This window comes from Thamnophis sirtalis, unplaced genomic scaffold, assembly GCF_051295495.1.
Source record: "Thamnophis sirtalis isolate CommonGarterSnake01/CBP01778 unplaced genomic scaffold, rThaSir2_p1.2 scaffold_4, whole genome shotgun sequence".
Classification (NCBI taxonomy): domain Eukaryota; kingdom Metazoa; phylum Chordata; class Lepidosauria; order Squamata; family Natricidae; genus Thamnophis; species Thamnophis sirtalis.
This window is the reverse complement of record NW_028261384.1, coordinates 35,080,102-35,096,649: the sequence shown is the minus strand read 5'-3', so window position 1 is coordinate 35,096,649 and position 16,548 is coordinate 35,080,102. Positions and strand designations below refer to the sequence as shown.

Here is a 16,548-nt window from a genome sequence, read left to right as displayed (position 1 = left end):
GGCTAAGCAGCCACCATGAGAAAGAGTTGGCAAAACAGCTCAGTTCAAATTGGATCTGAGGACTAAAAGCCTAGGCTTTCCAAGCAGAGGGAAGACTTGTGCGAGGGCAAGGCCAGGTACCAGTGCTTGGAGGCTCAACAGGCTGAGATAGTCAGCCAGTTGCAGGCCATGATGATGCAGTCCAATTGGAACAAAGTACTATAGCTCTTCGCCACCAGCAACGCTTTCCTCCAGCTTTTGCCAAAGTCCTGCACTAGGAGGCTAAAGCAGAGCCAAAGTTGGAATTTCTGCCCCCCTCCAACCCACACAATAAGACCCCAAAGGAGGAGACTCTCCACAGCAACACATTCATTGCACCTATCCATCCCAGGGGCCATAATTTGATTTAGTGCAATATAAAAAATTCAAATAATTTTTTTAGGGACCACCAACATTTTCTCATGGACCATCAGTGGTCCACCGACTTACCAATTGGTGACCACTGACCTAGGGCATAATTTTGTGATAGAAAAATGTGTTGCAAAATTCTATCATCATCAGTCTTCCCAATCATATAATCCTTAGCTGTCACTTTGCTGGCACTAGACAAGAAATGCAGAACTCTATATGTTTTTATAGCAATCTATGGCATTTTAGAAGTTTGCCTTTTTGTAGAATTAGTTGAATGGGATTCCAAAAACAATATGCTGGGAAGCAGATGATCATAGTTTTCTGAATGATTACATAAAAAAGAGTTAAAGGAAACAAAGTTGTAGCAAAGTCAATGAGTAACATTCAACGATTGGTTACATTCCATAGTGTTATTACTGCTTTCAGCAGAGAATCAATGCAAAGAAATCAATATTTTAATGTATGTGACTTTTAAAGATCAGATTGAAAGCACTTCCTTATGAGAAGTCTAATAGCTTTCTGTGGGAATAGTAAAGCAACAGCTTCTTCTATTGGAAAAACACCTCATGTCATTATTCAATTTTAGAGTGGTAACATTTACTCTATCTTTTTGTAAGTGAGGGGAAAAAGGAAATTCTGCCAGCTATTTGCATTTCTTAAGAAAAAAATAGGAATGATGCTTTGGGGTGCATTTGTTTGGAAGTGACATAAATATAATGTCTCTGCATTCTTTGAATGAAATTAAATGTTGAGTGTTGCTTTTCAGTCCAGTGATTTACTCTGCATTGGATGCACAATAGCTAATTTGGTCACAAAACTGGAAAATAAACAACCCTATCAAATGGTTTTATCAGAAATTCTGCAGATTTTTAGTATTACTCAGGAGTGCCATGTACCCTAGCCATCACAAACATTCTAGGACATCCTGTCCCATATGACTTCATTTCCACATGCTGAATAGCAGGATATCAAAATAGCATCCATTGAAAACCATGTGAGTTGTTCCAGATCCTACATTGTAGTACATTTGTTCAAGAAGTTAGGACACTAAAACACAGATTTCCACAATCAGGAGTGATTTCTTTGGAATTCCTGCACGGAGCAAGGCTAGAACTTGGATCTAAATGATCTATGGATTATAACTGGGATGGGAATTTACTTTTAAACCCTCCTTCCCCCACCAAAATAATAAAAATAAAGATAAATGCAAGCAAGGATATCGGCTAGATATACAAAATGCTTTGAATAATTTAGTGTTGCTTTGAATACTGCAAAAGTATGGATAGTCCACCACATGTTACTATATATTTCTTTATATAATCTAACAATTGTATGCATTATTTCTATTAATAGCCAAAAGCTACTCAGCCTTCTATTCTTCAAGGTCAGTAAAATGAGGACCCAGTTTATTGGGGACAATATGCTGACTCTGTAAAAGCACAATGAAGCGCTATATAAATCTAAGTGCTATTGCTATTTCATACCAAAAAGTGGGAAATAATTTAAATGATAAAAAATATAAGCAGAAGTGAAATGACATTTTGCTGCAAACATATTTGGAAAATATAATGGTCATATTTTGACTAACATTTGTTTATTTAAATGTTTGTGCCATTAAGTTAAAAAAATATGGACATGAAAAATAATGTTTGATGAAAATATGAACTCTCAGCCTTCTGAGAGAAATGGTTTTATACCGTAAAACATAACATGCTTCTGCATAATTGCCAAAGCAAAATTACAAAAAAACCAAACAATTTCTTCAATGTTTTAAAATAAGTTATTGAATTAATATAAAAATAAAGATAACAAATAAGGCTTGTTTCCCATTAACAAGTTATAGTACTCATTTGTATAATTTAAGATATTCTTAAGTCCCATAGTTTTCATTCTGATTCATTTATCTTTCTGTCCATTTCACAAACATTTTTTTGGGGGTATGAGTTTTTCTACATGGAAAGAGTAGGTAATATTATACATTGCAAAAGAAGCCTTTTGGTAAACCATTCAGTTTCTATTGAGGTATGTAGTATTTTGCTTTGTCTCAGATAAATTATATTTACCTTTAGACATCAGTCCCAATAAGGGTTTTTTAGCACAGCTGGCTTGGCAGTTAAAACCAAGGTCTTAAAGGCCATCGGGGGAATAATACTATCACTGCCAGAGCTGTCATCCAAAAAGGTCTTAATTATATCATCCTTTCATTAGCGTGAAAATGGAAGGTGAGTAACACCCTCATCTGTTTTGAAATCGAACACTAATTTGTGTAAATGATCTTGCTTTCACCAAAGCAATTTATTTTGCTGTGATTTTATACTGAAAATAATTGAAGGCATTCAATTTATCAAATCTATCTTCCCTAGAATGCTCCTCTTTATCAGTTATAATGATCTAAGACAAAGCAACTTTTATTTATAAACATACCACCCAAAGTGCTGTCATGAAGTCCTTCTATCTTCACTGCAGAGAAATCTATTTTCTGCTTTGCAGTATAAAGAAAGCTATTTTTTTTATCTTGAATGGTAATTTAAGCATGATATGATAGTAGATTGTTCTGCAAAGGAGTAACAGTATTTAATTATATATTTTTTATTTTTTTACAGAAGAGTTCGCTGCTAGTATTGTTTACATATTGAAATAATTGATCATATATGAGAACATGCTCTTAATTATTTATTAACAGCTCTTACTGAAACCTGGTAATATATACAGACAATCCTTGATTTACAACCATTTGTGCAGCAGCTGAGGTTACAATTACACTGAAGTGACTTACAATTTGATCTTTGCGTGTACAACTATATGCAGCATCACCCACATCATGTGATCATAATTCAGGCACTTGGCAGTGTGCATGTGTTTACAACACTGCAGTGTCCCAAGGTCACATGATCATCATTTATGTGCTACTCAGCTGGCTGCTGATAAGCCAAGTCAATGGGGGAACATGGGTTCGCTTTAATGGCCATGTAATTCAATTGCAGTGATTCGCTTAATAACCAGGGCAAAAAAAGATAATAAAATCCGGTATGACCCACATAACAATAGAAATTCTACTTCTAATTGTGGTTGTAAGTTAAAGTCTACCTATAAGCAAATTTTCCTTTAGCTTGCTTATTTATGATTGTAACATGTGATGACAGATCGCTACATCTAGCACATTTCTTTGCTCACTTTGTAATATGACTCAAATGTTAGGTTTTATTAATATTTTGAAAGATTTTTCTTTGCTAAAGCAGCATTTTACAAAACACTTGAAAAATCTGGCAGAAGCCTGTCACTTTTATTCATGCAAATGTTTCTCTTTTAGCTTAGCATTTGACTCAGAATTTTAATTTTTTAAATCTAAACTCTGATAGGTGTTGTTTAAAAGAAAAAGAAAAAAACCCAAAGCATTTATGTACAGTAAGCCAATGAATTTTAGCAAGATTGTTTTATTATTCCATTGGAATTATTCTGTAAGTAATCAACTTAAAACCAAAAGGCCTAAACAGTTAGACTGAAATGCAGATTATGTTTAAATAAATCAAATATGGTATTTCCTGAACAACTTTGAGATCTATAAAAATGTGGAAGTTACATTGTCATAACTGAATTATATGCTAATTAAACAACACACACACTAGATTTAAAAATAGGTCTGTTGGATTCTGGAAAGATTGATAGATATTTCATACATCCAATTTTCAGTGAACAAGAGGCACCACAAATAAGGCTTGCTTTTTCATTCCACAGAGACATGGTTTTGTTTTGTTGAGGGATTTGTGAGGAAAAAACATTCTTGAAAGTATGCAGAAACACTGAATTCCAGCTACTTCCATGTGTGGGGGAAATACATAGAATTCCCAGTCAGGAATTCTCTGGGATTTTAGGGGTTGCCATCTAACACATCCAATGGTGGGATTCAAATTTTTTTACTACCGGTTCTGTGGGCATGGCTTGGTGGATGTGGTGTGGTTTGGTGGGCGTGGTGTGACTTGGCAGGGGAAGGATACTGTAAAAATCTCCATTCCCACCCCACTCCAGGGGAAGGTTCTTGTAAAATCCCCATTCCCTCCCAATCAGCTGGGACTCGGGAGGCAGAGAATAAATGAGGGAAGGGCCAGTCAGAGATGGTATTTACTGGTTCACTGAAATACTCAAAATTTCCATTATTGGTTCTCCAGAACTGGTCAGAGTCTGCTGAATACCACCTCCGCACATCCCAATACATCTTGGCAATCCCAGAAAAGTGTGATATTTCACCTGTATACATTTTCTATTTCTAGCTTGTCTTTAGGCCATCTCCCTTCTCTTGCTTAAGTCTCTCCCTTCTCCCTTCCTCAGGCTTCAGTTTTCAAAGCCCTTTTCTATACATTGTATTTGCTCTAGCCACTCTAAAGCCCAAACTCTGTCCAGTTTTCCATAAGATGATCCTTTAATAACATCCCGGGTTGAAGGATTGCTCAATTCAAGCTTTGAAATTTCCCATCACAATCTTAGCAGATGTTTATAGTGTCTGTAGCACAGTGAGCTATATTTCTATTTCAGGAAAATTATAGTAATTATTTCTAAATTTGTTTCTATGAATATAAATTGAGTAAGACAAGTGTGTCCTGATTCTTTGTTTTTGTGTATGTTTTGTAAGTCACCACACATATTTCATTGTCCCTATCATTATCCGCCTCTTCATCCTGCTTGGGACAGAGAATCTTTAAACTCAAGCCAGGTGCTTAAGAGCTTCTAGCTCATTTTCAACAGAAGAGTGCCCTACTACATGCTGAATAATTTAGGTGCAGCAAAGCATTATGGTCCACTGGAAGTTTTTGTTTGTTTACTGCAGGAAAAGTAATTTTTCTCCCACTCCTCGTTTGACTAGAAAATGCACTTTCATTATATATATTTTTCTCTTTAAATGGCTGCAAGGGACATGCCTCATTATAAAATGTTTCTTGGGTTGCATCTGAAGGAGTTTGTTCTGCTTGGTTTATTTTTATTTTTATTTTGCCCCCACACTGGAGAGCTTTGAGTTCTAAAATTGTTGTCTTGACTGTATAAAGCTTTAATGTGCCAGTTTTGTATCCAAACATGCTTTATTTATTTGATACAGCTGCTTCTTGGTATTCAATTTAGGGTGGCGTGCAAATGTGAACAACTATTATATATTAAAAATCGCACAATGAACAAACAATAAAAACAAAACACAAAAGCATCCTACCCTGGTAGGTGGATAGATTTATTTGTTTGGTTGCTTGCTTGCTTGCTTGCCAAATTTCAGCAGTGCCATCTGTGTTCCTCTGGGAACCATAAAAACGAGCCTGGAGGCCTGGATAGCTAAGCTCTGATTTGCCTAGAGTGGGTTAGTTTTTTTCTGAGAATGAGCCAATATTGTTAGTAGCCCAGTGCTTAGAATCCATTGTTAAGGTGAAGCACTAAAAAAAGCAACGATGACTTAGAAGGAACATAAAGGTTTCTGAATCAAAGACATTATCTGGATAACAAAGGTCTTCACTATATCTATATCTGAGGCTTAGCTCATGATTCTTGGCTTGTGATTCCTGGCTCTCACACTGTGACTACCATCCACCACTAGTCATCTCAAAGACTGTAATTTCTGTATGGCTCTTTTGTCTCCAGTTTGACAATGGAGACTGGAGGTGGCTATGAAACATCCCTTGTGAAAGATTCAAACTGGGGCATCCAGCTGTTCACCCACAGTTTACAGCTTACCTTATTTCTAAGTCTAAATTCAAACTGAAAATTATTCAGCAGACTAGCTTCAAAGAAATTAAATATATCTGCTGCCTTGTTTTTCACTAAATATAACTTTTGCAACTATTGGAAAAGAAAGGTTTGGTTACTGCCGATATTAGAAGATACCAGAGTTTATTTTTAAATCTCTGGAGAAGTTTTTACTTGTTTGTGCATTAAGTACAATGATGTTTCTGAAATAAGATGATTTTTCTATTGTTGTTTGGAAAGAAATCAAATGTTTTTTTCTTTACTGCAATTTAAGTTAATATGGTGCTATAGTTTACCAATGTGACAGGAGGTTCTGTTTTTTTGACTCAATCTAACTCTACCTCTCTATTCATTATCCATTTCAAAGGCTTTTAAAAGCTTGTTATATCTAACACTTATCATTAAACCAAGTTATTATTGATTTTGGAGGATATGACCTTTGATAGTGTCCCCAATTGTGACTTAGGCACTTTCCATAAAGAAGAATTGAAAAAGAGAAAAAAAGAAGAATTCAAACAAATGAACCTATTTAACTACTTTTAAAAAAATACCCTTTTTGTTTCATGTAAGCAGATTCTGGTTCTTTCTTTCATTGGAAATAAAGTCTCTTCACTGATTCTGTAGAATTCAATTAAAGGAATTCCTTGCTTAGGGACCACAGTTGGGCCTGGCCACTTGGTTGCAAACAACCCTAGTTGCTCAGTGAAAAATTACATGACCATGAAAAGATTTATATCCGTACTTTCCCTTCAGTCATTAAAATGAAGTCTCTCTCCCTCTCCCCCTCCCTTCCACCCCCCCCCCTCTCTCTCTCTCTCTCTCTCTCTCTCTGTGTGTGTGTGTGTGTGTAGTTAGTCAGCCAGTTGCTAAGTGGAAGATCGTGGCTGTGATGTATGGTTTTACTTCTACCTTCTCCTAGTTTTGCTTGTCACAAGCGAAAATATGCACCAGTTGCAAAGTACATGAATTGTGATCATGTGATTGAGGGATGCTATAAAGTCATAAGAGGATTGGTTGCAAAATTATTTTTAATATCATTGTAACTTCAAATGCACAAGGCTGTCAGTAAGTGAGGACTTGTATTGGGGAAGGAATATCACAATAGGTAATAACTAAGGATTGAGCATCTGAGTGTGTGTGTGTGTGTGTGTGTGTGTGTGTGTTATGTGTATGTGTATGTATGTATGTGTATATGTATGTATGTATGTGTATATGTATGTGTGTATGTATGTATGTATACATACATACATACATACATACATACATACATACATATATATATATATATATATATATATATATATATATATATATATAGTATTTGTGCTGTAACAAAAAGGCAATAGTAAAAATATTGGGTTTCTGTCTGGATGGTCTCTTGTGACGAGCCGAAGGACAGAGAATGGAAGTAGTGATCGTCCCCCCATATTTGGGCATACTGGGGGTTGTAAAAATCTTATATATCTATGTAAAAATCTTATATATCTATATACACACACACACACACACACACACACACACACATATTGCAAAGGGAACAAATAATATTTAATAATATTGAATTTACTATTGGCATGGATGAAATTATTTTTTCCCTTGCATTTAGGGGTTAGACTTTTATACTTGGACTGTGTAAATATTATTGGTACATCTGATGAGAAAAAAAATCAATGTGATTTAAAATTCACAACTTTAACTTTAATTCCTTTGCTAATTATTTATGGATTTAAAGTAAAACTATATTTAACTATACGTGAGCCTTGAAATAATTATTTTCTATGCAAATAAAGCAAAATATCTTTTATCCATACAGTAAACCTAGGTCAATAATATAAATCTATTTTTTGTTCTATGATGACCTCTTTTTTCAGATATCATATATACACACAATACAAACTTCATGTATGAATATATAGATACATACATAAATACACATATACATACATGCATACACACATACAGAGAAAGAAAGAGATTTTTTAAAATGTAATTATAGTTCTACTTTGCAAGCTCAAAAAGAAGGAATGGCCTATATTTGTGAGTTGCAAATATGGTGGTTTAGATGCTGTGACAATAACTATGGTATATAACAAGAACAAAATGCTGAGTGGCAGTTGTACTGGCGAGTTTTTATTTGCTTTGTGTATTACATTTGCTAGGTAGCATCATGGCATTGCTCATTTTGGCATACTATGTGAAGTATAGCCTTCTGTGGCTATTGGATATTCTACTTATACTCTTCAACACTTTCTCATCCACAAGTGAAAGTCTTTTCCTGTATCACTGTTGCTCATTTTCTATGTAACATAGATACTGAGACCATGTTGGTCTTCTGATCTCTGTTCCTTCTCCTCCATTGTACTCTATTTAAATTTGAAAGTATTAGTTTTTATAATCCATCTCCAGAAAAGCTAAAAGATCCAATTTCCCCCTAAATGTTAAGCAATCAATCATTTCTATACTGCTGTCTGGGTTATTCAATCTAACCTTGCTCTCCTCCCAGCCTTTTTCTCTATAACTGTCATTCCCTGTGGGCTTATTTCTTCAGAGAATCCACATAGCTGTCAGATCATTGTAATCCAATATCTTGTAGGTTCTCCTTGGATGGCTTTTTCTGGCCCAATTTACCATGATTTTGTTGCACTTAAATTTGGCTGCAACATCAGCCTGTTCAGTTAACCATCATATAACCATCTAACAGCTCCGCTCTATCAAATTCTATATAGGGAGAGACACATGAGCTGTAGTGCCTAATTCTATCTCTTTATGTGAAGGTCCTCCAAACCTTGAGTTGATAGCAAGTGTATCATATCAGTGAAATTGTTTGAAATTATCAAGAGTATTTCAAACTGTACTTCTGATCTGATGCAACCGGTATACAACAGCATTGTCTTTGCTTATGATTAAAATAGAAAGCTTTTCAGAAATATTATTTTTTAGTTGTTTTTAAATCTGAGGTTAATTCGTAATTTGTTGAATCCTCTTTACCTCTCTATTTCCATGTAGAAAGCATTATACAGTTTAACTATAGTATTTGCTTACAGTTTAACTACAGTATTTGCTTGCCTGGAAGATATGACTTTTCTTTTTCTTGAGTAAAGTGTTATTCTACTTCAGAATGCTCTGTACTAGCCTACTCACATAGAATTCTGCTAATTGTCATTCCAAACATCTAAGAAAACATTTAGTTATATGAATTCAGACATGAATATTTTCCCATTTTAATCTTCAGATATTGAAAATTTAAACCAGGGATCATTATCATTTCTTACCACTATACTACTTCTCTTCTCTTAAATTCTAATTCCTCCTGTGGCTTCTCTGTTCCTTTTACTAATTCATTTTTACAATCTCCTGCTCAGCCACACCTTTAAAGACTTGGTTATAAAATACTCTATCAAAATCTCATCTAGCCTCAAAGCATGCTGCATTTGTAGTATGTTTTATGGACCTCTTAAACCTATAATAAGCCTGAGATGCCATCAGAGCCATTGCTAAAACTATTTATCACCTTTTGCAGCTCGACTTTGGAAAGTATATTTTCTTTCTTGCTGTTAGGCCTTTCAACATGGCATAATGATGTCAGTGTATTTGTTTACCGAGATTCAGTTAGTGGGCTGGCATGTTTTAATCCACTGACAACTGTTTGATATGCTGAACTCTCTTTTAAATATGGGTTGGGTTCTGTGAACATTTTGATGCACAAAGGCTAGAGCTTGTCATCTGGAGGAGACTGGCAGCAGTTCCATCTGTTAATGAAGACTTGGTTACAATGTGTACAAAATATGTAAAAATATGCTAAGACAGAGGCTTGTAGCATGAATGGTTTTGTAGTTCAGTTATTTTTCTCATAAATTTGTGTAGTGCTGTTCAGTAATATTCTGTAGGAAATCATTCTTTCTCCTGTGACTTTATACATAAATATGCACAAAGTGGAATATACAGTGTGACAATCATGCTCAGTTTGAGATAAATTAGGGTAATTTCCCTGAAATGAATTTATAACAACGCATCCATTGATTTTGCTGAGTATCTAACTAAATATTGAAAACCTTAATTCTAGTTTAATCTGCACCATTTTTTTTCTTCAGTAGCTGACTACATGCTTTTAAATCTCTGTCAACCAACATGGTAACTGAATTTTTTGTGTGTAATATCTGTATTCCAGGTTTGCCTTAAAATATGCACCAGTTATGTGTTAATGTTGAAGATAAATGTATACTTGCTGTAGCTCAGTTGCAAAAGATCACTAGATAGAATTCACTAACTTCCAAAAAAATAATAATGATCACAACAGTAATAGCTAAAAATCTCATGCAATTCTTGAAATTTATAAAATCTCTATGTTCTTGCATAAGAACTCAACAAATTTAGGTGATATCATACAATGCACGATAAAACCTTGGCTGAGTGTGTGTCTTTTATTTGTGTACACATATGTAAATGCAGGGGATGCGGTGGCTCAAGTGGACACAGTGGCTCAGCAGCTAAGATGCTGAGCTTGTTGATCAGAAAGGTCAGCAGTTCGGCAGTTTGAATCCCTATCGCTGCATAACAGAGTGAGCTCCCATTATTTGTCCCAGCTTCTGCCAACCTAGCAGTTCAAAAGCATGTAAAAATGCAAGTAGAAAAATAGGGACCACCTTTGGTGGGAAGGTAACAGCATTCTGTGCATGGTGATTACATGACCATGGAGACATCTTCAGACAGCACTGGCTCTTTGGCTTTGAAACAGAGATGAGCACTGCCCCCTAGAGTCGGGAGTGACTAGCACATATGTATGAGGGGAACCTTTACCTTTACTATGTAAAATCATTTATATTTATTTGATCATACAGAAAATCATTATTGATTCCCATCATTAGAGAAAGTTGATTCCTAAAATACATCATTCATTCAACTTGAAAGGAAAATAACCAGTTAAACACTTTCTTAATATATAGAAAGGGGGGAAAAAACCAGATGGCGCAAACTACATTCATTTAATATTTTTTTCACTGTACAACATGACATGCAAGTAACCTTAAGTAACATGCAGATTTCAGAAATGTTATTCTTTTATAACTCAGCTTGATTTTTCTAGGTCTCATTATTGGGTATAAGTTGTCAGTCTCCCTTTCTTCTTCCATTTTTTCTAGGTCCATGGGGCAGGTGTATGGGAGATGAATGTGGCCCAGGAGGTACCCAGACTCGAGCTATATGGTGTGCTCATGTGGAAGGATGGACTACCCTCTTCACAAATTGCAAGCAGGCAGAGAGGCCTGACAACCAACAGAATTGCTTCAGAGTTTGTGACTGGCACAAGGAACTGTATGACTGGCAGCTGGGCAGCTGGAACCAGTGTCAGCCCATCCTTTCAAAAAGCATTGAAAAAACAACAGTATGTGTGAACGGGGAAGAAGGAATTCAGAGGAGAGATATTATTTGTGTCCACAAATCAAACGGTGTGATAGTTGAGGACGCCATATGTGAATACTTTGAGCCAAAGCCTCAGCTAGAACAGGGATGTCTCATCCCTTGCCCGCAGGACTGCATTGTATCTGACTTCTCAGCCTGGACAGAGTGTTCTAAGAGTTGCGGCAAAGGGCTGTCCTACCGTTTTCGCCATATTATAGCTCCCCCTCGTTATGGGGGCTCTGACTGCCCCAACCTGACAGAGTTTCAGGTTTGTAGCTCAGCCCTCTGTGCCACTGAAGAAAATCTATATAGTCTGAGTGTTGGGTCCTGGAGTACCTGTTCAATTCCTCACTTGCGGCATGTCAGGCAGGCAAGGAAACGTGGGAAGAACAAAGAAAAGGAGAAAGAAAAGGAGAAAAACATTCGGGATCCAGAAACCCGGGAATTAATTAAGAAGAAGAGGACTCATAACAGGCAGAACAGACAGGAGAATAAATATTGGGACATACAAATCGGATATCAGACCCGGCAGGTGATGTGCACACACCGAAATGGAAAGACGGTTGCTTTAAGGTAATCCTTTATTATTGGTTTTTATAATTTCATCTTTTTTTTCCTTAGCTTAATTCACTGTTTCATCTATGTTCATCCTTGTTACTCAGGTTAAAAGTTAGAATTGCCGAAATCATCTAATGCTGCTTCTACTGAATGCGGTATTATATGAATATTTACACAAGAATTTAGGCTGCCCTAACTTTGTAGAATACACTGATAAAAACAAACTATAACCAGAAATAAGATGCCAAACAATTCAATAAAATTACTGACGGTGGGATATTCTTTTCTACCTAATGCCTGGGGGGAAAACAGGTTTTCAAGGCCTACAGTATTTAAAGGATAGTGAATTGGGGAAACCATTTCAAAAGGCAGGAACCATGAATGAGAAGCCATGCCACCTGAGTCCCATCAGAAAATACTGCTTTAAAAAATGATACCTGGACAATGCCAGATTGGTAGAGATCATGGGAGAAAGGCAATCCATCAGAGAAGCTAGGCTGTATGCTATGAAAGCCCTTAAAAGTCACTACTGGAATCCATTAAATGCATCCATTGAAAGCTTGGTGGTAACTAATGCAATCATGCAATAGATGTTTTACATGGGTATACTTAGGTGTGGATCAGCTGCAACATCTGAGTGGTCTTTTGAGATAGCCTGTGTAACTGTATAGCACATTGAAATAGTCCATATCTGAACTTGTTAGAGCATGAATCACTGTGAAAAGGGATTCCTATTCCTATTGCAGGAAAGTTAAGAGAACAATTAACACATCAGACAAATCTGGGCAAAGACACATTTTCCACAGCTGCCAACTACTACTACAGCAGGAACTGTAAATCCAGGACAATTCCTATATTACGCACCACTTCTATCTTGAGGAGTGCTGTACTATTCAAAGTTTAAAATTGAAAGTACTGGGAAAATCCAAAACATTTGGCAGGATTGAGCTGAAGTCTGCTTTTTTCCCCCAATAAAACCCCAACAGCATGGGGCAAGTCCTTGACTCATCTCAGATTGAAACATACACCTGGGTATCAGCAGCATTTTGATTATACTTGATTGCATGTTCATAAATTATTTAACCCAATAGCTTCATGCAGATGTTAAACAGTAGGGGCAGGTTAATAATCTTTAGGCACCGGGACAGTGTCTCTGTGTCTGGAGTTAAGATATATGAATCTCTCAACAGAATAGGAAAAAAGAGCCAAAAAAGGAGCTATTAACATCCTTTATAAACAAAGTGACAACTACAAAAATCAAGTCTGTATTCTTTAAGAATTAAATGAGCATGCTTCTAACTTTTCTACTATTAAATATATTAATGGGATTTGGTTTTGTTGCTGATCTGAGTATATAAAAGAAATTACCATTTCTTTTTAAGTGGGTATTTCAGTTAAATTCAATTACCAATTAAAATACTGTGTTCTTGTGAAATGAGGAACCCAATTATCTGAGAAAGATTTTTATGTGTCAACTTGTTCATATGAAGGCATCAAGAATTTTATTTGAAGGCTTTTTTCCCCCCTGTAAAGTTTATTCATCAACCTTGAATAGTAACCCACAGCTGAATTTGTAATTAAGAATATTGAGAATCATACCTTCATATTTCAATCCTATTATTCCCAACATGTAACTCAGCATCCATTAGCATATTAACAGAGTACATCCTTCCTTGGTATTAATTTTCTCTATTTCATATTTCTTTGAATTAATTTAACTTCCACTGTGCATCACTGCAAAGTATTTTAAAAGTGGTAATTAAACTATTTCTTTTGTTGCAAATGCATAATATAGTGTTTCTTCTTACTAAGTTCTATGATTCTAAAAAACCTTTATAGTAATAAAGATAGGAAACAGTGAAAATAAATAATGCATTGTTATCTGTTATGAGAGTTGTCATTAAGGGAATGCAAATACTTTATAGGGTTCAAATCAGACTTCTGTAACCTGAGTAGAGTGTAAGAGAATTCCAGGAACTGAACTTATTCTCTCCCTTCCTCCCCCACCCCTCTCTCTCCTTCCTGATGTTTTTATTGCTGCTGACTATAATGTTGGCCATTAAGTGCATTGGCTATTAAGTGAGATGCCCACATGACTGCTTCACTCAATAACTGAAATCCTGGCTGTCTCAGTTGCAGTTGATCATGTGGGTCATTAAGCAGCATGTGCGATGGAGTCCCTGGAGGCTTCAGTCTCTCATTGGCCCACCAGACTCAGGGAACCCTGGCTGGGTTACAGGGCGTACCAACACCCACAACATCCAGCATCAATTGGCTTCAGAACCCTGCATTGCATATACATTGCTCCACTTACCTTTTACACACAGCCAATGCAAGGCATGGCCTTCTTATAGAGACCACCTTGTACCATTCTGCAAGTGGGCAACTTTCTTTGGAGGCTTCCCAGGCATGGTGGAATGGAGAGCATCAACTTAAGATACATTTCTGAACTCCACAGAAAGAGTTCAGCTTCCGTTCATGCATGGAAAGAAATGGCTTTGTTGAGGGGCAAAAAGAAAGCTTATATCATGAAGATCAAAGCTCCTTTTCAGCATTCCACCAGAGCAGCTTCCTTTAATGCATGTAGGAGAACTGACATCATTCCACAGGGTGTAAAAATAAAGCTTAAGTCATGAAGCCCTAATCATTGTTCCTGCCCCTTGCACAAGGATGTGAATTTTCCTCTGTGGAAGGAAACTCTTCTTGTGGGGTGCTGAAAGGGATCTTAGATCTTCATGAGCTTCATTTCTGCACCTTTTGTGAGGCCACCGTAACTACAAATTGTTGTTAAATAAATGATCATAAATCAAAGATTACCTGTAATTGGGCTGTTCACTATCCATTCCCAGCTCTTGATTGCTAAGATTTGGGCAAGGTATCATGCAACTGATGCTGCATGGACAGTTTTTATTGACATTGCCTAGTTTGGAAGCTAAGTAGAATCAGGCTTGGGTAGCATTTTGGGGAGAAACCATTAGAAAAGCCCAGTATAGTAGATTAAGCTAAAAAAGACCCCAGAGGATTGCAGCAGCAAACCAGTTTCATATTGCGGCCATGGAAACCATGTGTTTGTACATGTACCATGTTTTCCCCAAAATATGACATGTCCTCATAATAAAGCCATGCCACATTTTTCTGGTGGGCAAAAATATAAGCCCCCCCCACATATAAGCCCCTGGACAATCTCCCACCTCCAACTAGGCAGAGTGCCACTCACCAACTCAGCAGTATCCCAAAGGTGCCAAGCCGCATGAGTGCCTGTTTGCCAGCGCCTGGCTCCCGCAGCTTGGCGCTTTCCAAATGCCAGTGAATGGCGCTCTGCACAGCTGGAGAGGGGGGTTGCCCGAGCGGCTGTTCCGCTCTCACTCACCCGCCTCCCAGCTCACGATGCATGGCCTACACTCTGCCGGCAGCTGGTCCACAACCATAGAGCGTGCACGCAGAGTGGCCACTGCCAAAAGACTTGGTTTGGAAGGCGCGGAAAAAGCCAGGCTGAGATGGCGGTGGCGGCAACAGAGGTGCCCTGGCTCTGTAATGAGATCTGAGCCATGCATCATGAGCTGGAAGGCGGGTGAGCAAGAGTGGAACAGCTGCTCATGCAATCCCCCTCTCCAGCCATGCAGAGCGCCATTCGCTAGCATTTGGAAGGCGCCAAGCCACAGGAGCCGGGTGGCGGCGAACAGGCGCTCTTGCAGCTTGATGATATCCCTAGGTCAGTGAATGGCGCTGTGCCCAGCTGCAAAGGGGGTTTGCCAGGTGGCTGCTCGGGAGCATGGTGCTTTATGGCTGTTGTATTGCGCTGCTATGACAGCGCAACACAGCCATTCGCCCATGAGGCTGTGCTGGGCTCTTTGGGAGCCTGCTCGCAAGAGAGCAGCTACTCGGCAACTCCAAAACAATAAACCCTCCCCCCCCATAATAAAGCCCAAGCCATATTTTGTAGGTAAAAAGAAAATAAGACCCTGTCATATTTTGGGGGTAACACGGTAGTCAGAAGGATTTTTGTTCAGCTTCAGGAAACCTATTCAGCCTTATTAGGTATACCATACATAAGGTAATCTAATTCTACTTTAGTGTAAAACTACATTAATAGAATCTTGCAAGTCTTGCATTTCTCCTTCCATCAGTTTTGCAGCCCAATAATTTGAGCTGCTTGCTTTGCCCACTTTGCAATTGTGGGCTATGCTGTCTCTTATCAGAGTGTTCTCTAGGTAGCAGCTCTTTGCAAGGTATTCCATTGTCCTTTCCACATCCCATTACAACCTTTTTGCCATTAGATAAATATGTAGAAGAACCATTATCCCCCAGGTGCTACAAATCTCAGCATTCCACACCTGAACTTCTTCAACAACCCTGGAGTTGGAAACTTCATTTCAGCAAATATGAGGGTTTCCCTTGCCTGACCTATTTTATGGTTTAAGCTTCATTGATTTAAATAGGTCAGTGCAAAATGTGAATAGGGTTGGAACATGACTGTAATCT

At 37.4% G+C, this 16,548-nt stretch overlaps 1 protein-coding gene across 5 annotated transcripts in view; it reads left to right on the top strand.

The window, feature by feature from the left end:
- The window catches only part of THSD7A (thrombospondin type 1 domain containing 7A), a 292,617-nt gene that overhangs the window by 146,152 nt on the left and 129,917 nt on the right, over positions 1–16,548 (top strand). For all 5 annotated transcript variants that reach the window (XM_087712745.1, XM_087712744.1, XM_087712743.1 and 2 more), the window contains exon 4: positions 11,250–12,081. In XM_087712745.1, the coding sequence (XP_087568871.1) occupies positions 11,250–12,081 (832 nt within the window). The remainder of the gene's footprint in view (positions 1–11,249; positions 12,082–16,548) is intronic.